We start from the raw sequence: 21,010 nt of genomic DNA on the forward strand, positions 1-21,010 counted from the left end.
TCTTCATGAACTCCCTGCACTGTAGCAAGCATGTTATCTCCCATCTCAGAGGTGAAAAATGAGGTTGAGGTAGGTACTAGTACGTCAGGTTTTGTTCCCCGCTTCCCATTTCTTGTTTAAATTCCTCTTCCGCTCTGCCAAAGTTGCTTTGAGGTGATTAGTTTGGTTGAGTTTTATGGTGAGTTATTATATTTTTTCAAGACTTTAGTGTAATGTTGCCCAAAACTCTGTTCACTTAACAGTAATCTCCAACACTCGGTCTTCCTCCCACAGTCCAGCACCATGCAGGTTGGGATAGATGATGCTCTAAATTCGTTGTAGATGTGATTCTGTTTCTTTCTGTGTGGGAGCACTAGCCAGAGCACGACTGTTTATTTAGAGGCTTATACTGCCATCTTGTGGCAGTAGTGAAGACTGACAGGCTCACTTGTTTCATTCATATAGTACCATTTCACAATAGTTCATCCCAAACTATCTTATAATGGGAGGCAAAGACTGCGTAATATTAAAGAGGAAACACCAAGTTCACAATCCCCTATTAGCAGAACTTCCTTTTCTGGAGGGTCGTCTGGTAGAACAAGGACTAAGAGAGACACAGGCGTGTTCCACTGGTTTGGGAGTTCATTGAGAAACCATGAACAACAAACACAAGACCAAATTCGTTGCCTTTGAATACACGTCTATTGTAACAGTTGCAACAACAATTTTAAGGAAAAACAAAATTCAGTTAACATTAGCTTGTAAGGTAATAGGCACCAGTCTGTCTAGTTTGCTGTGTGAAGATGGGATGTGTCAGTATGCCTCAAGGTAATTTGTGAGCCACAGATGCCAGTTTATGATAAATCACAATCTTTCATTACATTAAATAATACATCAGAAATCAACACTTAAGAACATTTATTCTAGAGTTAAACGGCAGTCAATACGTCTTGTCTTTTTGGTTTTGATGAATTAATAAGTTGACTTTAGAGTGTCCAGCAGCAAAAGTAACTTTAATTTTAATAGATATTTTAATAGACATGAGACAAAGTCTGCAGCAACATCACCCTGTGACAACTGGATCGTCTCGCAACATCAAAGTACCTCAGTGTGACAGAAGGACTGAATCTACATCGTGTCAAGAATTCAGGATACGCTTTTTAAGTTTTATACAAATAAACCTTTTTCAAATTTTACCAACTTTAATGATGAAAACAGAAAACTTACAAGCATTTACATGACACTATGGAGTATTAACACAAAATTATAGCTATACCTTGAGGGTAAGGAGGATCCCGTTCTACCTGTTGTGATAAATTACAGACTTTAAATGTTTAAAATAGTGAATCATTAATCAACACATTTAACAGGTCAGACATGATTATCACAGTTTTATGGCAGTCGTGACTTTAATTTTTGTTATTCATTGTCTAGTTTGAAACTATAACTTGGCCCTATTCTGTGCAGCATCAGAGCTCAGATGATTTCTGAGGAAATCTTGGATCTTCTTCCACATGTGGACCTCAGCTGCTGCGTGGGACTTGGGCTCACCTCCCCACAAGGCTGGCTTGCCTAAAACCCCATGGAAGCTGGAAGGGCAGTAGGGTCCATAAGGTGGCTCTAAGTAGTGTCCAGCTCCAGGGTATGACACACTCTCAAACTTCTCCTTCCCGTGACGCTTCAGTCTCTCCACCATCTCATCCATGTAAGCCTTGCTGTCCCATTGAAGGTCATCCTCAGAGGCCACAAAGAGGAAATGTCCTTTGGCTCGTTCAATGGGAATCAGGCTGCCCTTGTTCTCCTCCGCCAGAGGATTGTTTAAAACGTATTTGGTGTTGAAGGCCCCTGACTCAGTGGGAATCGCTTTCTTTAAATCAAACATTAATGCAGAATGTATTTGTCTTTTCTTATAGTAGAGAGGGAAAACTATATTGGCAGAGCAGCCATTGATCCACACTGTGGCCTCAACATCTGGTAGGTAAGAAGCAACTGATAAGGCAAGATCTCCACTTTTGGAAAGGGATATTACACCAACTTTTTTACTGGAACCCTGTGGAAAAACATGTCAATGAACAGCCATCAAAGTTGTCTTCAACAACTATGAGTCTTCCAGAATAAATTAACTCACCTTAGTTAGTTTTTTTAGAAACTCGACAGCTTCTTCCAAATAATCCAGGTGGATCTCCTTAATGTTTTTGGGCAGGTCATCGTGGCCATACAGGGCAACAGTCAGAACCAAAAATCCTCTGCTGGCCAACAGAGAGGCTCTTTTCTCTGACAGACCTCCACCAAAAGTGTACAAATCTAACACAGCTGGGAAGGGACCCCTGCCTGGAATGAAACATACATGCAAAGCAAGCATATTTTTGTATGGAGCTAAAATTATGAGTAACTGTAACTAGGACATTTTCAAGTATGTACTTTTTTTCCTAAATGATGCTGACAAACCTGGAGGAGTAAACAGGACTCCTCGAATGTTCCCCTCTTTGATGGGGACCCGAATGACCCCATCTCCCATTAGAATCCTCTCATTAGTCGCCTCTGCCAGAATCCGGCCCTCACCTGCCTCCTCGTGCACTGAGAACTTTACCATGGATGGATTAAGGGCATTTGTCTTCTGAAGTCTTTTATGCAAAGAGTCCGGTGTCATTGACCAAAGCAGACCCATCGGTTCAACCCCAACGTAGCTCCCACTGAGTGAGGGGTCTCTCTTCAAGTCAATCTCCCCGTTGCCATTGGCTCTGTAGGTGGCCGCAGAGCTGAACACAGTTCCCTTGTCGTCGGTTGAGCTGGCTCTCAGGGAGACCACCTGCCTCGACCTCAGCCCGGCCACCTTCACCTGAATAGGCTCATCAAACAGACACCTGGCACTCGGGAGCAGCCTCAGCCTGATTTGGGAAGCCATGTCTTCAGCAACTTTCCTTTAAGTTACACGTTTAGACTTTGCCCTATAGAAAAATAAACAAAATAGTGCTACTGCACACGTTATTTTTATTACTCTAAGAGGTGCTGTGAACTTTAGCCTTTTAGAGTACACACTGGCCTTGTGGTAAAGTTAAAGAGTCCTATTGTATTTCACTCCAACTCTAGCATCCAAAGTGGATGTAAACGACGATGTGATATACGTCTTCCAGCTTTGTTTGGCTCAACAGAACTGTCAAGTTTCAAGGGTCCTGTGCGCTTTTATTTTGATGCCTTCCTTCCTACTTCCCTAACCCTCTCAGACCTGCAGTAACAGAACTACAGAAGCATTAGCGCTAGCTAAAAATCTTTTCTTCCCCCCACCAAGGGTAAAAGAGCAGGAAATATTTTTACATTTCTGTAAAAGCCTGAAGCCTCACCACCTAGACTTTTGTCGAGGATCAAGGGAAGACAGAGTACAAGAAAAGCTTCGTAGACTTTGGCTTCACTAACTAGTACATTTAAGCATTAAACATACGACTTAAGCCTGAAAACAAAAGCTTTACCTGACGCTTAACCCTCCAAATGTGGAGGCATACTGTTAGATTTGTGTTCTCATGAGTAAATATATTAATTTATTTTATGTTGTGAAAGAAGTTTTCTGATTGTCATTTTATTTTGAAAAGGATTTTATTTTGGTGATTATAGACTACTTCACTTCCTGTTCCTGTTGTTCCGAAGCGCGAACTGCTGAAGTAATGTATGGTTTTCCCCTCCTGTGTTGTTAACAATAAAAGAAACGGGAAAAGTAATCAACCACCAAGTGTGTGCATTATTAAGAGAACATGGCCGAAGAAGAAGAAAACTCTTCGAGCTCAACAGGTTATGGGCCCAGGCGTGACACAACAGGAGGAAGATGGCAGAGGTTAGTGTTCAACGGAGACGAAAACAGTTACGAACTTTGGGAGGCAAAGTTTCTCGGCCACATGTGGATCATTGGTCTAAAGGACACTATATTATCAGCCACTAACCCAGATGCAGAGAAGAACGCTGAATGCTACGCTGAACTGATACAGTTTCTTGATGATAAAAGCCTTTCACTGGTAATGAGAGATGCGACTGACGATGGAAGAAAAGCTTTAAAAATACTACGTGACCACTACGATAGTAAAGGCAAGCCCAGAATCATCGCACTGTACACAGAGCTGACGTCTTTACAGAAGAAACCAGATGAGACAGTGACAGATTATATTATCCGGGCTGAAAAAGCAGTGACCTCCCTAAGAAATGCAAAAGAAGTCATCAGTGATGGACTTATTATCGCTATGATTCTAAAGGGGCTTCCTGAAGCTTACAAGCCATTTGCTATTCACACAACTCAAAGCAGTGAAGATTTAACATTCACACAGTTCAAAAGCAACCTACGAAGTTATGAGGAAACCGAGAAATTCGACAACAAAGTAAAAGCGGATAATGTGATGAAGGTTGATTTAACATCAATCACCTGCCATGGATGTGGAAACCGAGGACATTTTGTAAAAGATTGTCGCCAAAAGGGAACACCTAAGTGGTGTAGCTACCATAGAAGCTCGACACACAGTGATGAGACATGTAGAAGAAAAACCAAATACAGAGATGATGCGAAACTAACTGTAGTAAAACAAGAGGACAAGAAAGAAGAGCAGACTTTTGTATTTAAAGTTAGTCAAAGACTTCTGCCTACTGACATAATAAGAGAAGGACTAATGGTGGACTGTGGTGCTACTTCACACATCATTACAGAGAAGAACAAGTTCATAAAGTTTGATGAGACTTTTGATCCTGAGAAACACTACATGGAGCTCGCTGATGGATCCAGGACAAACAACGTCGCACTCAAGAGGGGAGATGCCAACGTCTCTCTACGGGACATACAAGGACACTGTACCACCATCACACTGAGAGACGCCCTGTTCATCCCATCCTACCCTCAGAGCATATTTTCAGTGAAGGCAGCTACAAACTATGGAGCACAGGTGATCTTCAAGAAGGGACAGAATGAACTGGTGAACAAAGATGGGACAGTCTTCTCCATCGAAGAATACAACAGACTCTACTATTTGAAAACGGTAAACAATGAAACATCATACAATGACATGATGTCCTGTGACACTGTTAATCTGGCTTGTGATGTGAAAACATGGCACGAAATTTTAGGACATTGTAATGTTAGTGATGTGTTAAAGCTACCCGATGTTGTAGATGGCATGAAAATCACAGGCAGTGGCATGTTAGATTGTAATGTGTGTACAGAAGGGAAATTCACTAACAACAGAAACAGACAAAGCGACCCAAAAGCGAGTGACCCATTACAGTTGGTGCACACTGATCTAGCGGGCCCCATTGAACCTAGTGGCCAAAGTGGTCATAAATATGCTATATTATTTACAGATGATTTTTCAGGGGCAGTGTCAGTTTACTTTCTAAAACAGAAAAGTGACACCACAGAGGCCACAGCAAAGTTTCTAGCTGACTGTGCACCATACGGCAGTGTTAAGTGCATTAGATCGGATAATGGCACCGAGTTCACAAGCAGTTCCTTCCAGTCTCTTTTAAGGGAAAAGGGTATAAAGCATGAGACATCTGCGCCATATTCTCCCCATCAGAATGGCACAGCTGAGAGGCAATGGAGAACTCTCTTTGAAATGGGGAGGTGTCTTTTACTAGAAAAAGAGCTGCCAAAAGAATTATGGCCTTACGCCATCCAAAATGCAGCACACACCCGCAACAGATGCTACAGTAACAGGACTAAAAGTACACCGTATCAGATGTTAACAGGGAAAAGACCAGATCTCTCAAAACTGTGGATATTTGGGTCAGACTGTTATGCATACATACATGATCACAAGAAACTTGATCCCAGATGTGAAAAAGGGATATTTGTGGGTTATAGTAAAAATAGCCCAGCATACCTGGTCTATAACCCTCACACAGGAAAAGTGTCAAAACACAGACTCGTGAGATTTATCAAGAAGAACACTGTTGAACAACAAACACAGACTGATGAATATGACACAGAAATTCAGACTTATGAACATGTAGTGCCTTTAAAAGAAAGTACAGAACAACAAAATGAAAATGCAGCAGAGAACATACCTCCTAGAGAAGAGGAAACCAACACAAATGAACCAAACCCTGACATAGAAAGAAATGAGGGTGATGAGCAAAACCAAACTGAGCGCTATCCTAACAGAGAAAGGAAACCTCCTAAATATTTAGAGGATTACACATCTAACTGCAAAGATTTAGCAAATGAAACCCCTGTAAGTGTTGATTATTGTTACAGAGCAACCTGTGGAATCCCCCAAACCTATAAAGAGGCGCTGATGTCACCAGAGGCACCAAGGTGGAAACAGGCAATGACAGAAGAAATCAACTCTCTGAAGGAGAATGACACATTCGAACTGACTACTTTACCTACTGGTAGAAATACCATTGGAGGAAAATGGGTCTACGCCCTCAAAGAAAATGAACAAGGACAAATATTCAAAGCCAGGTTTGTAGCAAAAGGTTACAACCAGACACAAGGAATAGATTACCAAGAGACATTTGCACCAACAGCAAACATGACATCTGTGCGAACCCTAATGCAAATAGCAGTCCAGAATGATCTTATTATCCACCAAATGGATGTTAAAACTGCATATTTGCATGCTCCCATTGAGGAAGAAATATACATGGAACAACCAGAAGGTTTTGAGCAAACAGAGTCAGGAGAAAACTTGGTGTACAAATTAAAGAAATCCCTTTACGGGTTAAAACAATCAGGTAGAAACTGGTACAAACTCTTGAATGACTACCTTGAACAAAATGACTTTGAAAGAAACCTTTCTGATCACTGTGTATACAGAAAGGACATTGGACATGAAACTCTACTCGTTATCATCTGGGTAGATGACTTGATCATTGCGGCTAGCAATACTAACTTGTTAAACACATTCAAAGAAACAATGAGGTCAAAGTTTAACATGAAAGACCTGGGGAAAATATCCAGTTTTCTTGGGATACAGTTTATACAAAAAGAGAATGAAATCAGGATGAATCAGAAGAGGTACATTCAAAGAATGTTGGAACGCTTTGGGATGTCTGAATGCAAACCCAGATCCACACCGTGTGAACTAAAAACGGACACTACTACATGTGGAGGAAGTGATGCAAATGAGACTGTTAACTCAAGAGAGTACAGAGAAATAGTGAGCAGTTTGATATATGCCATGACGTGTACGAGACCAGATATAAGCTGGGTTGTTAGCAGACTATCTCAAACACTAGCTCAACCCACGAGAGAGAACTTAGTAATGGCAAAACAAGTCCTCAGATACCTAAAAGGCACAAATGACTTTGAACTGATCTTTAAGAAAAGCAGTGAGAATCTAGATCTAATTGCTTACAGTGACTCTGACTGGGCATCCTCTGTAAAAGACAGACGCAGTACAACAGGCTACTGTTTTGCACTTACTAAAGAGGGACCAGTAATATCTTGGAAAACAAAGAAACAGCCTACAGTGGCACTCTCAACATGTGAAGCTGAATACATTGGTCTTGCAACCACTACTCAGGAAAGCATGTACTTAACCCAACTGTTAAACGGCATGGACAGAAAAAGGTACACATGTACTAAACTGTTTGGGGACAACCAAGGGGCCATTGCGTTGAGTAAAAACCCAGTGAACAGACAGAGGTCAAAGCATATTGATGTGAAATATCACTTCATTCGTGAAGCGGTAAATGAAAGGAAAATCTGCATTGAACACTGTCCATCAGAAGAAATGGCTGCAGACATACTAACAAAACCAGTTACAAGAGTGAGACTCAGAAAGTTTCAAAAATGGTTCTTTGGAAATGCATAAGATGCTATGGGCTAGCAGCATGAGAACAAGGGGGGGTGTTAGATTTGTGTTCTCATGAGTAAATATATTAATTTATTTTATGTTGTGAAAGAAGTTTTCTGATTGTCATTTTATTTTGAAAAGGATTTTATTTTGGTGATTATAGACTACTTCACTTCCTGTTCCTGTTGTTCCGAAGCGCGAACTGCTGAAGTAATGTATGGTTTTCCCCTCCTGTGTTGTTAACAATAAAAGAAACGGGAAAAGTAATCAACCACCAAGTGTGTGCATTATTAAGAGAACATGGCCGAAGAAGAAGAAAACTCTTCGAGCTCAACACATACACTCACGAAATCTCCCACCACTACTGGCAAACGAGCAAAAAGTGTGCAGAGAGCCACGACAAACTCGAGCGCTTATCAAAACAGGAAGTTATCACTAATCCCTTCACAATAAGAGCCTGAACTGCAAACAAACGCAGAGCTGCTCGGTACCGATTATAGCCCCCCAACCCCCCTTCCCCTCTCTCTCTTCCTCTCCACTGCATGGCTTTGGAAAATGTGAATGCGTGCACAAAATTCAGACTTTTAATTGTATTTTCTTAAGTTTTAAAGCTTTATCTGCAATCATACTACATCAAAGTAATTAAGTAATAGAAAAACAACTAAATTAAAACTGAACAGTTAAACAAAAAATTCAATGTTTTTCATTGTCTACAGTACCTTAGAAATTTCAGTATGTGTTTTTTTATGTAGAAAAAAGGAAACTGCTTGAAGATAATAATAATAATGATGGATTGGATTTATGTAGCGCTTTTCAAGGCACCCAATGCCACTATTCATTCACTCTCGCATTCTCACTGGTGGAGGCAAGCTACGGTTGTAGCCAGCCACAGCTGCCCTGGGGCAGACTGACAGAAGCGAGGCCGCCTACTGGTGTTGGCCCCTCTGGCCAACACCACAGATACGCTTCCCAACCCCCTGAGCCACGGTCGCCGTAATAACAACCTTTTGTTTAATAAATGCTGAAAAGCCTGGGAAATCGCACATTGACTACAATGAGACTACAATATGACTACAATAAGATTATAACACAGTATCCAACATCAGGATTTAAGGGCAGAACCAGAAATAGAAGAAAATTTTAGAAGTACTTACAAGAAGCATTAACAGAAGCTTGCCGGAAAATAAACAAAAAGTTGTTGGAGAGTCCAGGGCTTTTTCCAGAAACCACGTTAAGAAAAGATGCGGAATTTGTTAATCGTGAGATGAGGGAAATTCCACGTTTTGTGTTATACATAGAGGGCTACCTAAATGGCTGGCAGGTTTTCTTCAACACACCTTAAATTTTTGTTTGACTCCTCCCCTCATGCTGCATCTGTCTGAAACTGTTCCTCATTTCCACATTTATGTAATCATCAAAGCACATAGTGATTTGAAAATTGCAGCTTTTCTGGTATTAAGAGATGACCACCTTACTACTTAGTAACATATTCAATAGAACATGTTGGATTTGTTGGAGGTAGTTACCAGTATGTCAGGTTTTGTTCCCGGCTTCCTGTTTAATTCGTCTTCTTGCCAAAGTTACTTTGAGGTGACTAGCTTTGTTGAGTTTTATGGTCAGTTATAATATTTTTATATATATATATATATATATATATATATATATATTTTATAAAACAGGCCCTGGGACAAAAGGGGTAAGGTCAAGAACTGGTCCAGGATCACACAACAAACACTCAATAATAGATCACAGATAAAAGACCACCCCCACAGGACTACTGGTAGTGGCCATGTCCTTTCCCCAACATATATATTCATTTCACCTAGTAATAACCTCCAACAGGTGCTCTCCAGGTACTCTATCTTCCTCCCACAGCGAAGCAACATGAAGTTTGGGATAGATGGTGCTCTAAATTGGTTGTAGATGTGATTCTGTGTCTTTTTGTGCTTTAATATCAGGAATTATTTTGTCTAATTAAATATTGACTGGCAGCTTTTCTGGGGTGTACCCTGCCTCTCTCTAAATGTCGGACAGGATAGGCTCCAGCCCCCTTAATTATTGGGTAAGTGTTAAGTGAATTGGATAAGTGGTTAAGAAAAATTTAGGGATATTTTGGCTGGGGATCGTAAGCATATTTATAAACTGAAGGAGTAAGTTTAATATTAATAATATAAATGTACTACATTTGACAGATGTACAGATAAGAGCTAGAAGCTCCATTAACAGAAAAAGAATTAACCATGTAATATTTCTTATACCAAACAATATAGTGCCAGGGCTGGATGGCTTCCCGGCTGAGTTCTATAAGCTTTTCTGGGATATGCTCAGCCCAATATATTTAAAATGTATCCAAGGAATAAAACAAACTGGTATTATTCCCTGTGATTTAAACACAGCTGCTATCACAGTTCTTCTTAAACCTTGCAGGGATCCCACTGTCACATGTAGTTATTGATCACTCTCACTAATTAATACAGATATGAAAATTATAACCAAGGCAGTAACAATCAGAATTGAGAAAGTCATCTCATCCATAATTCACCTGGATCAAACTGGTTTTATCAAACACAGACACTCCCCAAACAATACACCTAGACTTTTGGATTTAACGGCTTCAACAGGAAGCCGTTAGGAAAAGCTTTGTAAAGACATTTGTGCAGAGAGCCATGACAGACTGGAGTGCTTACCAAAACAAAAAGTTACCACTGATCCCTTTGGAATAAGAACCTGAGTTGCAAACAAATGCAGAGCTGCTGGATATGTTTTTTTAATAATCTCTCTTTTGAATTTAACCTTTTGGATTTAATGTCAACTTAAATACAGTTTCAGTCAGTGGCAGACCTGTAATATTTGACCTGTACTAAATGAGTATAATAGTATTTGCCAGTGTGGCAAGCACGTCCCATTTTACTTAGAGGTTAACTCTAATGGAGCCAATGTTGCTATGTGAACTTTGCTCCAGATACCATTCCTGCTATCCAGAAAGTACATCATGAAAAGCTATTCGTGTACACGCAGAACACCCAAAACAACGCTTAACAACAGTGCAATCCTCTATGCCAGGGGTCTCAAACTCGCGGCCCGCAGGACGATAGTTTTTGGCCCCCACCTTAATATGAAAATTTAATGTTAGTGCGACCCGCGAGTTTGATAATGTATTTTAATGTATGACGTATGGAGTGTTTCTTTCTTTTCTGTACCTGGCTGGCTTCCTCCTTTGGGCAAACGCGGACATTCGCCCCAGCGTGCTGCGTTCACAACACTTCAAAAAAAGTTTTTTTTTTTAAGTTGCTGCCCAGCGGGACATTATACGTATATAGATTTATACACACGTCAGTGGGATTTTTAGTTATTTTTTCACAGTTATTTTTATTAATCCCTCGGGTGGGTTCCTCTGGGAAATTCGATTTCCAAAAAAGCACAGCACCGACAGAAGTTACAGAGTTATACACACACACATATATATAAATACAGAGACAATATAAATAAAATATACGAAGGGGATAAATAGAATAAATAGGAATAAAAATAAAAATACAAGTGAATTGCACATTTCAAGTATTGAGTCTATATCAATCTGTATTACAGATTGATTCATTTTCTTATTAATTCTTAATTTGCTTATTTATTTTTCATATTTTGTGTTAAAAAAAAAAAAAAGAGATTTGCGAAGATTGGAATTTTTTAACCATGCCTTTCTTGTGGAAAACCTAATGCGGCCCAGCCTCACCCAGACTCTGCCTCCAGCGGCCCCCAGCTAAATTGAGTTTGAGACCCCTGTTCTTATGCATTTCTGACTAGAGCTTTTTTCGTGTGTCTGACTCTCTTCTGACTACAAATATGTAGGACTGCTTTCTTTCATTTGCGCAAAATCTCTCAAATTAGAAACATCCTGTTTAAGAGTGATGTTGAAAAACTAGTTTATGCATTATTACTTCTAGGCAGAACTACTGTAATTCATTATTATCAGGCTGTCGTAAAAATTCCCTGAAACACCTTCAGGTGACCCAAAATGCTCCAGTAAGAGTACTGACAGGGAAAGAAGGACCATATTTAAGAAAAAAAAAATCCAAAACAAAGAAGTGAGAGTTCAGGAGGCTAGCGGCAGAGACACAGCAGTTAAGAGGGCTGACCAGGAGGCTGGCAAAGAAAGACGGAGCAGATCTGGAGGCCGACCATGACCATAAAGATCCTCGGCTGACAAGACTAGAGACCGTTGTCAGTTTATACGTCAAGGACCTCCTCAATCACACTAACACTTCTTCTGTAGAGGAAATAGAGTCTGGGGATGAGGTATATGAGTCTGGGCACTGAGGCAGTCTTTGGTGGGAGGACCCCTAGGGAGGATTTTTATGAGAATCAGCACCCACAAGTCTGAGGCCATGTTCCTCAGCTGGAAAAAAGTGGAGCGCCCACTCCGAGTTAGGGATGAGTTGCTGACCCAGGTGAAAGAGTTTATGTATCTCAGGGTCTTGTTCACGTATCATGAGAGAGGGGATTCCTTTTTTGATTCCTTTTGTCTGTACATTCATGTCCTTGGTTTCGGTCATCTCTCCTGATCTTGTCATTCTATAGGAATGTATTTAGGTTTAATGAGAGTAAAAGAATATTTAAGCGTTAACATGAAGTGGAAACTTGAACATTTAAGTAGTTGTTCATGCTTTGAAACAGCTAGAAAGAAGAATTAAACTGTCTAATCCAGGGAATAATTGTATTAAACATAAAAAACCTTTAATTTAAATCCATCCATCTAGAATTTACAAGTTTAAGGCTTGGTAATTTAGTAACATCACGTAAGATCATGAGATGAAATCTATTGGGCCGAGCTAACTGCGGTAACGCGTTGACGCCATGCAGCCCCATGCAGCGGGTGACCCGCATTAACTCGCTAACGGAGATTTGCCGAGTTAATGCGGTTATGGCGTTAACGTGATTTTAACGAGACTAACGCTGACAGCACTAGAAAATCTAGAATAGAAAATGAAATTATCATGGTTTTGGTAAGAGAAATTAAAATTACCAAACTGCATGAAACTGAACATTAAAACAAAACGTTAAAGGGAAATTTTCATTTGTATTTTTTTCTTCCACACAGTCTTTTTGGATAGCAAGGATTGGAGTGTGTCAAGGTTAATATATCACATTTATCTATACCAGAGTTGCAAATGTTTAACCGAAAACCAAAGGCACATTCTGTTCTTCTACAAATCCTTACCATATCCAAATTCAAACGTTTGAACTATCGAGCCAAGCGACCCGCAGAAAATAACTGCTAAAGCACTTGCAGAGAAACTGGACAGACTGCAATGTGATAGAAAAGCTAAATTAAATAAAGCTAATCATCTACAAGAGAGTATATGAAAATAATATCTATATTGTAAGTACATCACTAGATATAGATAATAGTATCTATATCTATATGGTTCAAGCCTCAACTAATGATTCTGTTGCTTTGTGTAATGAAGCAAGAACTATTCATGGTTCTTTGATCTGTGTGTTACCAGATGATGAAAATGAAACGCATGAAACATGGTTTAAAGCAAAAACAATGTGTTATGATGAGTTTATTTATGAAGTGAGTGAATGGTTATCTGGTTGCGAACATTTGCATTTAAAATATTGGTGTTGATGATGGTGTTAATCCAGAGGACAGTGTTTCAAATGTGGCTGGTAAGCCTTCCATCATTAAAAGGTCAACTAGTGGTAAAATAAGGACGATCTGATTTCCTCGTGTCAGCATTGTTCCCACATCATCATAATTAATGTTGTTCCAGGTTCAACATTGCAAGTGACCAATCACCTTCTTGTGACGTAATTCCTTTGCGACTTCGAAATACCCGCCTTCGATTATTTCGAAATACAAGTGAAGAAGCGAAAAACCGCCGCCTGTCCGCCGAATTTGAAGTCAATTCGCCTGTCCGCCGAATTTGAAGTCAATTTAGGATACTTTCCTTTAATAAACGGTAAGCATTATACATATGTTCCTCACTTGGCTTGCTGTTTGTTTGCTAGCGATAGGCTACTTGACGACAGCATTAGCTAACCAGTGTTCTCTAGACCAGCGTTCCCCAACTTTTTGGGTGTTTCGTGGCCCGGGGGTTGGGTCAGGCAAAATTGCAGTAGCTTCCCTGATCATTTTACAAACATAAGTGAAGAGAATCTGGACTAAAAGGCCTAGACTTATGGTTGTGTGCTGAATCTATGAATCAAACTATCACCTGGAAACATAATTAACTGGTCCATAGCTGTGAAACTGGACATGAGTTCTTGATTCTATGGAGATTAACAGTAATCCAGAAATTTACAAATTTGTCCTGGTACATCGCGTAAATGTTGTCCCAGGGACATCGTGTAAATGTTGTCCCTGGGACATTGTGTAAATGTTGTCCCTGGGACATTGTGTAAATGTTGTCCCTGGGACATCATGTAGAATTTGCCCTGGGACATCGTGTAGATGTTGTCCCTGGGACATCGCGTAAATGTTGTCCCTGGGACATTGTGTAAATGTTGTCCCTGGGACATCATGTAGAATTTGCCCTGGGACATCGTGTAGATGTTGTCCCTGGGACATCGTGTAAATGTTGTCCCTGGGACATCGTGTAAATGTTGTCCCTGGGACATCGTGTAGATGTTGTCCCTGGGACATCGTGTGATAGCTTGTAAATAATGGAATGAAAATTATTGATTGTTATTAACTTGTGAAAAAGAAGTGTAACAAATCCACATGTTATGTTCTTACACCCTTACAGAAACTGTGACTCCTTCACAATGTCAGGTAAATGTCAACTCATGTTGAATAATCAACCAATCAATCCTTTTATTATCACATGCAATGTTACACGTACAACTGCAATGAAAATTTCACCCCCTTCTGACCATACATATATTGCTTAAACATCACATTGGGAAGACAGGTCGGAAACAGTTAGGAAGGTCAGAAAACAATTTAATTAATAGATGAGGAGGAGAAAAAAGAACTACAACCAGACAAAGCTCCTAGAAGACTGAAATGGATGATGGTTGCAGCATGCAAAAAGAAAATGATATCTGTTGACTACAGCATATGCTTTCTCACAGATTACCTTGTGGGAGTAGCTGGACCAAACTCTATTGGTATTTCAAGTTTGAAATCCCTGTTTGACCAGACTAACATTTCAGATGAGGTACCTCTTGACATAAAAATCCTTTTATGTTGTCATAAAACTAATGTTAAATTCTGCTTTAAATACACTTTATTGTACAATTTACTTAATGAATCGTATTCCTTAGTTCTGTTTTTATTTATATGTATTTATTTATTTGTTTTATAAGGTAATAGATGGCCTAATCTATTTGCAGTGTGAGGTATGTTGAAAAGCTTGTTTGATCATAATGACATAGCATGTTTACGTTTTTTGTAATGTATTTGAAAACATAGGTGTATTTATGTTATTTTTATAGAATTTCCCTCACATTTATCCAATACCAAGCCAAATCACTGGAAAAATTTTGGATGGGTCCACAAGAGCACAAAGTGCATACTTTTTGAAGGTATGACTTGGACTGTGGTAACTATGTTCTTATCACAAAGGGTTTATAAGTTGCCACTATAAACAAACAGCATTTTCCAAAATTGAAGCCTTGTCAGAAGAACCTGAAAAATACCTTTCTGAAACCTTTTCTGTGTAAAGACTTGTTCAAAAGCAATGCACACAGATTAAAACATTTCTGTCTTGGCCAACTGATAAAGAACACCAAAAATTGAGTGGTGCGTGTTGAGTCTGTGGTCTTGATTTGTTTTGTACACACTATAGAAATTAATTAATGTAAACCAAAAATGACACTTTCTATATGTTTGTGTATCTGCAGAATTAATTACAAGTCTCACCTGACAAGCTTTTGCAGTTTTGCAGTGTCATTCTTGACAGAAAAACATACTTGTCACATTATTTTTATTTCCAGAAAAACATCTTTCAGATGTATGAGAAATTGATTGGAGCCTGTCTGGAAAACGGCAGCCACTGGACCTTGTTTGTAAGTTGCACAGATTTTGCACTCTCTCTAGTGCATGATACTTTTCAGTGTCCCTCATTAGGAAAGCTCAAGGCCCAAGCCTACCATATCCATCTTTTTACAAAACAGTTTTGTGACATACCCAAGAGGACCATAGTCTATATGAATTCATTTGGCGAGTCGGAGGTCAGAAAAAGTGCGGTGTTGAAAAACTGGAGGTAATTAATTAACATATTTAACATAACATATTTAATTTAATTGAAATCATTACCGAACGTGGTTATTGATTTCTCTATATGCTTTTTATTTGTAATAACTGCGATCTCTCAGCTCATTTGCTTCAGCAAGAGGCTGCGCTGGAGAGTGGACCTTGTCACATGTGAGCCACCCACATCAACAGGATGGGAACTCATGTGGAGTGCATGTCATAATGGTACTGAAAACTATAGCTTTAACCTATATAAGCAATGTTTACATTTTTGCCTAGTCAGTTTTTAAAGCCTTAGAGGCAGGATGGTAAAATCTCAATTTTTTTTGTAGATTGAACCATTTCAGCAGTAATGCTTTGCTTTGGTTGCTCTGTTTTTTTTTTTTTTCTCGGGGGGGGGGGGGGGTTAAAAACAAACAAACATTTCTTTGTTAATCTAATTCTTTTTGTTCTTTTTTTTTTTTTTCTTCTTCGTCAATTATTAGTTTGCCCAATCTCTCATTGACGGTAAAACACAAGTGGAGGAGTACAACACTGAAATCACAAAGCTCAGGTCCCGACTTTGCCACTACTTATTTTCCTCAATAGGTAAAGATAAAATGAGCTGCCTTCTTTTTCTCTAACATTGGAAAATGTAACTTGTACTTAAACAAATTATATTTTGCAGATCGAACTAGGAAGTGCAGTCAGTGCTGGTGTGTGATTGCAGCCAAAGACCGGGTACACTATGACATGTCCTTAGCCATATAGATTGTTTATTTAATGGACTTTGTTCATTTGTTTTTTGTTTGTTTATTTCTTCTTCTTTTTTTTTTTTTTTTAAATTCACAGGTGCAGTGCCAGAAATGTGGTGCATACAAGCACATGCGTTGTTCAAAGTCTGTTTGTGGCATCTGTATCTTCTGTGAGAGTAAGTCACAATATAACTAAACAATGTCCAAAAATGTTTAAAGTGAATTTTTTTTTCGTAATTTTGCCTTTGCACACCAGGACTGTGTAATTAAAGTGGACGTTTCAAGATCCAGTTTTTACACAAAACTATTTTAGACATAACTGTGTCGTATTGTGGGGATTTCTCTTCACAATTAAATTGATATAGTGCTGTTTATATCATTCTTCTTTATGTAACAGCACAGTGCAGCACAGCAGAGGGAAAGGAGTTGTGCAGCATAGTGGGTGGCTATACAGGAGGAGCAATAGAAGTAGCCAGTGAAGAATGTCATCAGGGAAAGCATCAGGCAGCGAATGACAAAGGAAAAGTTCCTAAGGGAGAGAACATCTGCAGCAAATCGACAAGTAACAGTGAGATAGGAAGACTGACAGTCAGAGATGAAGGTACACAGACTGAAGACAAAGAAAAAGAAGCAGAAGTATACGGCACAAGTCTGAGTACAGATAATGCTGCTGCTGATGATGTTGACAGGATCGATGCAGATACAGAATTCCAAACTGATTCAGAAGGAACTAGTACAGTTTACAGAGTGCATGGTCGCTTATCTGTACCAAGCTCAAAAAAGAAAACCTACACAATAACAGAAGACGAGATCAAGCGCAGAATCAACGCAGAGAACATGTCAGTTCATGTTTTCAGAGGTTTGATTGGGGTAGATATACATTTCGTGATTTTGATGTCACCTGAAATAAATCCGGGTTACTCGTATCAATGAAGTGACAATGTGGCTGGAAATTGTGCATTTGCTGCAACATATACACAATTACACCATGTAAACAAAAGCATTTAACTTTGTGCGCATGTGTGTGTCTCTCTCTGCTCTTTTGGTGTTTGCACTTTTTCTTTTTTAGGGCCGTAAAGCCAAACTGCCCGCAATGATTCTTGACAGGCCTAAGAAGGCCAAAACTAAAGTAACGGTGTTTAGTGTTCTGAGTGAAGAGGAGGCTGGGGAGCTAGCCCTCGGGTTTGCCGGAAGATTGGCCTGCGATGTCACAACAGACATGGTCTGTAAAGGCATCGACCATTCAAGTGCTGATATGACAAAGTAAGTTAGTAAAACAATATGAAAGTTGTATCTTTTTTGGTATTATTTGTCATTTCCCCGTATTTGGGTTATTGGTGTAACATTGTTAATCTTACTTTCTAATAACAGACAGACTCTTCTCAAAATCCAACACAATCTTAAACATGAGCTGACTGATTCCTCAACCTTCAGTTTGCTGACACACACCTTTGGCCCCGCTGCACTGGATTCTGTCATTTCATTCCTGTGTGAAAAACTTGATCTTGTCTCTTAAATAATGAAACCTTTTGTGACTTTTGTTTGTTCTGTAAATCAGAATCTTGAAAATTGTTCATTGTTGTTCTAAGTTTGTGTTAACTATTTGGCAAAAATGATTGGTTCCTAATCCAAACAGCATAATGACTGTTCTAACACATATCTTAAAAATGCTACAAAGAAAGAAAATTATCACATATGTTTCAATATGAATGTAATTGTGTCACACTCGGTTTGTAGTAGCTTTCCTGTTTTATTTTGAGTTTTGGTATGTTTACACTGTTATTTTTATTTCCCGTGTGTTCGTCTTCCCTTATTAGTTTTACTGTATTTAATTAGTCTGATTTAATAACTTATAATTATTTACTTTCCAGTGTGTATATATGCTCCTCGTTTGGATTATTGTTTGTTTGAGTTCTGCCTGTCTTTTCTATTAAAGATTTGGACTTTTGGACTATTAGTGGACCTCGTAGGTTTTTATTCTGTTCAATTGGTAATTGACTGGGTTTAATTTAGTGGCCTGGAAAACAGGCCAGAGGGGTCTGGTCATTTTAACCCCCTAAGACCCGAAATCTTCCATGGCATGCATTTTTAATTTCTCTTTGATATTTGGGCCGATTGGAACCCGATGAATGTAAAAAGAAAGAATTACCAGGTTTTGGTTTTTTTTACCTAATTTTTGTTTCTGAGAAAAATGAGAGCCACATATGAGGACATTAATTTGAAATTTCGATAGAACAGTTGCAGTATAATGTCCTCATAACTGTATATCAGGCACTTGTTGATCAAGATTTAGTATTTTGGTCTAAATAACCCAAAATGTGATGTCCACATGTGTGGACGCCAGGCTGGAGTAAAGTGTTAGAGCTATTTATACCTATGTAAACTTTGATCTGTGTGTTACCAGATGATGAAAATGAAAAGCATGAAACATGGTTTAAAGCAAAAACAATGTGTTATGATGAGTTTATTTATGAAGTGAGTGAATGGTTATCTGGTTGCGAACATTTGCATTTAAAATATTGGTGTTGATGATGGTGTTAATCCAGAGGACAGTGTTTCAAATGTGGCTGGTAAGCCTTCCATCATTAAAAGGTCAACTAGTGGTAAAATAAGGACGATCTGATTTCCTCGTGTCAGCATTGTTCCCACATCATCATAATTAATGTTGTTCCAGGTTCAACATTGCAAGTGACCAATCACCTTCTTGTGACGTAATTCCTTTGCGACTTCGAAATACCCGCCTTCGATTATTTCGAAATACAAGTGAAGAAGCGAAAAACCGCCGCCTGTCCGCCGAATTTGAAGTCAATTCGCCTGTCCGCCGAATTTGAAGTCAATTTAGGATACTTTCCTTTAATAAACGGTAAGCATTATACATATGTTCCTCACTTGGCTTGCTGTTTGTTTGCTAGCGATAGGCTACTTGACGACAGCATTAGCTAACCAGTGTTCTCTAGACCAGCGTTCCCCAACTTTTTGGGTGTTTCGTGGCCCGGGGGTTGGGTCAGGCAAAATTGCAGTAGCTTCCCTGATCATTTTACAAACATAAGTGAAGAGAATCTGGACTAAAAGGCCTAGACTTATGGTTGTGTGCTGAATCTATGAATCAAACTATCACCTGGAAACATAATTAACTGGTCCATAGCTGTGAAACTGGACATGAGTTCTTGATTCTATGGAGATTAACAGTAATCCAGAAATTTACAAATTTGTCCTGGTACATCGCGTAAATGTTGTCCCAGGGACATCGCGTAAATGTTGTCCCTGGGACATCGCGTAAATGTTGTCCCTGGGACATCGCGTAAATGTTGTCCCTGGGACATCATGTAGAAGTTGCCCTGGGACATCGTGTTAAAGTTGCCAGAGACATACCATATGAAAGTTTAGCTTCTTTTAGCCCCTGTTTGTTTTATATTATTTTATATATATATTTTTTTAATATTATATTTAATATTTACATTGTATTGCAAAAAACCCCAAAACAAGTTAAAATGAATTAATGAATATTGACTAATTAAACCTTCGCTATTTTTCCACCAGAAATGGACGACATAATTAGAAGAAGTGTTCTGAATGACGAAAAAAAAAGAACTGGAAAAGACACACAACTTTGTGTGCATGTGTCACAATGCCAGGAGGACCCATTCAGTGTTGTGTTAGAAAAATTGAACTCATTAACCCTTCATGGACATTATAAATGTTTAAATGTTGCCTCAGGTAAAGACAGGAAAAGAGACTATTACAAATTCAACTGCATCAGAGCTGGGGAAAAAAGTCGAAACAGCTACAGAGCAGTGGGCTGTAAGGCCTATGTTTCATTTAAAGTACTCAAATGTTGGAAAGACCACACAGTCATCGTGCAGCGTACATATGATAAGCATGATGGGCATGATCCTTCGGACCCAAAAGACGCACATTTCAACAATATTTCCAGTGATTTGAGGAGGAAGATTGAGGAACTGCTTTCCCTTGGAACTAAGCCAGCCATCATACTAACCGAATGTCATAAATGGGCCAAAGAACATGGACACAGAGATCTTCACAACAGAGAGCATTTTGTCACACCACGTGACACTGACAGTGTTAGAACCTGCATGATGAGGAAGAAGCACTTTAACTGTGGAGACAGTCAATGTGTACATACCTTACTTAATGGAAAACATCAAGAACATGTTCTCTTCTATCAACCATACACATCTGACCAAGAACTAATGATTATTTTGCAGACACCTGTAATGAAAAAACAGTTAGTATTTGTTGACACCACGCACTGCGTTAACCAGTATTCATTTCCCTTATTCACACTTGTTGTAAGAGATGATCAT

At 39.1% G+C, this 21,010-nt stretch overlaps 3 protein-coding genes across 7 annotated transcripts; 2 read left to right on the forward strand and 1 right to left on the reverse strand.

Moving 5' to 3' along the window:
• Nucleotides 1–973: 973 nt before the first annotated feature.
• On the reverse strand, nucleotides 974–9,277 carry LOC147307952 (acyl-coenzyme A thioesterase 5-like). 2 transcript variants are annotated; one of them, XM_086271035.1, is made up of 4 exons: nucleotides 8,906–9,277; nucleotides 2,428–2,955; nucleotides 2,108–2,310; nucleotides 974–2,029 (listed from the first exon to the last, which is right to left on the reverse strand). In XM_086271035.1, exons 2-4 carry the CDS (start codon nucleotides 2,882–2,884, stop codon nucleotides 1,421–1,423), a joined length of 1,269 nt encoding a protein of 422 aa, XP_086127161.1. In that variant the 5' UTR covers nucleotides 2,885–2,955; nucleotides 8,906–9,277; the 3' UTR covers nucleotides 974–1,420. The 2 variants fall into 2 exon arrangements, with proteins under 2 accessions (XP_086127161.1, XP_086127160.1); XM_086271034.1 differs by having other exon boundaries at nucleotides 2,428–2,927; nucleotides 8,906–9,275.
• LOC147307953 (uncharacterized) lies at nucleotides 3,452–6,344 on the forward strand. Its single transcript, XM_086271031.1, has 2 exons — nucleotides 3,452–4,988; nucleotides 6,206–6,344. The coding sequence occupies exons 1-2, from the start codon at nucleotides 3,726–3,728 to the stop codon at nucleotides 6,233–6,235; spliced, it is 1,293 nt and encodes a 430-aa protein (XP_086127157.1). The 5' UTR covers nucleotides 3,452–3,725; the 3' UTR covers nucleotides 6,236–6,344.
• Nucleotides 9,278–13,567: 4,290 nt separating the features above from the next.
• LOC147307954 (uncharacterized) lies at nucleotides 13,568–18,642 on the forward strand. 4 transcript variants are annotated; one of them, XM_086271012.1, is made up of 14 exons: nucleotides 13,568–13,714; nucleotides 14,501–14,526; nucleotides 14,829–14,914; nucleotides 15,063–15,095; nucleotides 15,192–15,281; nucleotides 15,693–15,764; nucleotides 15,873–15,961; nucleotides 16,074–16,176; nucleotides 16,437–16,539; nucleotides 16,619–16,671; nucleotides 16,783–16,861; nucleotides 17,083–17,555; nucleotides 17,755–17,948; nucleotides 18,057–18,642. In XM_086271012.1, the coding sequence occupies exons 2-14, from the start codon at nucleotides 14,520–14,522 to the stop codon at nucleotides 18,199–18,201; spliced, it is 1,527 nt and encodes a 508-aa protein (XP_086127138.1). In that variant the 5' UTR covers nucleotides 13,568–13,714; nucleotides 14,501–14,519; the 3' UTR covers nucleotides 18,202–18,642. The 4 variants fall into 4 exon arrangements, with proteins under 4 accessions (XP_086127138.1, XP_086127140.1, XP_086127139.1 ...); XM_086271014.1 differs by lacking the exon at nucleotides 14,829–14,914; XM_086271011.1 differs by lacking the exons at nucleotides 13,568–13,714; nucleotides 14,501–14,526 and having other exon boundaries at nucleotides 14,584–14,914.
• Nucleotides 18,643–21,010: the final 2,368 nt, after the last annotated feature.

Source organism: Aulonocara sp. 'chitande type north' Nkhata Bay, linkage group LG18, assembly GCF_057382095.1.
Source record: "Aulonocara sp. 'chitande type north' Nkhata Bay isolate Kocher_YH1m ecotype deep benthic linkage group LG18, A_spYH_male_GT1.1, whole genome shotgun sequence".
Taxonomy (NCBI): domain Eukaryota; kingdom Metazoa; phylum Chordata; class Actinopteri; order Cichliformes; family Cichlidae; genus Aulonocara; species Aulonocara sp. 'chitande type north' Nkhata Bay.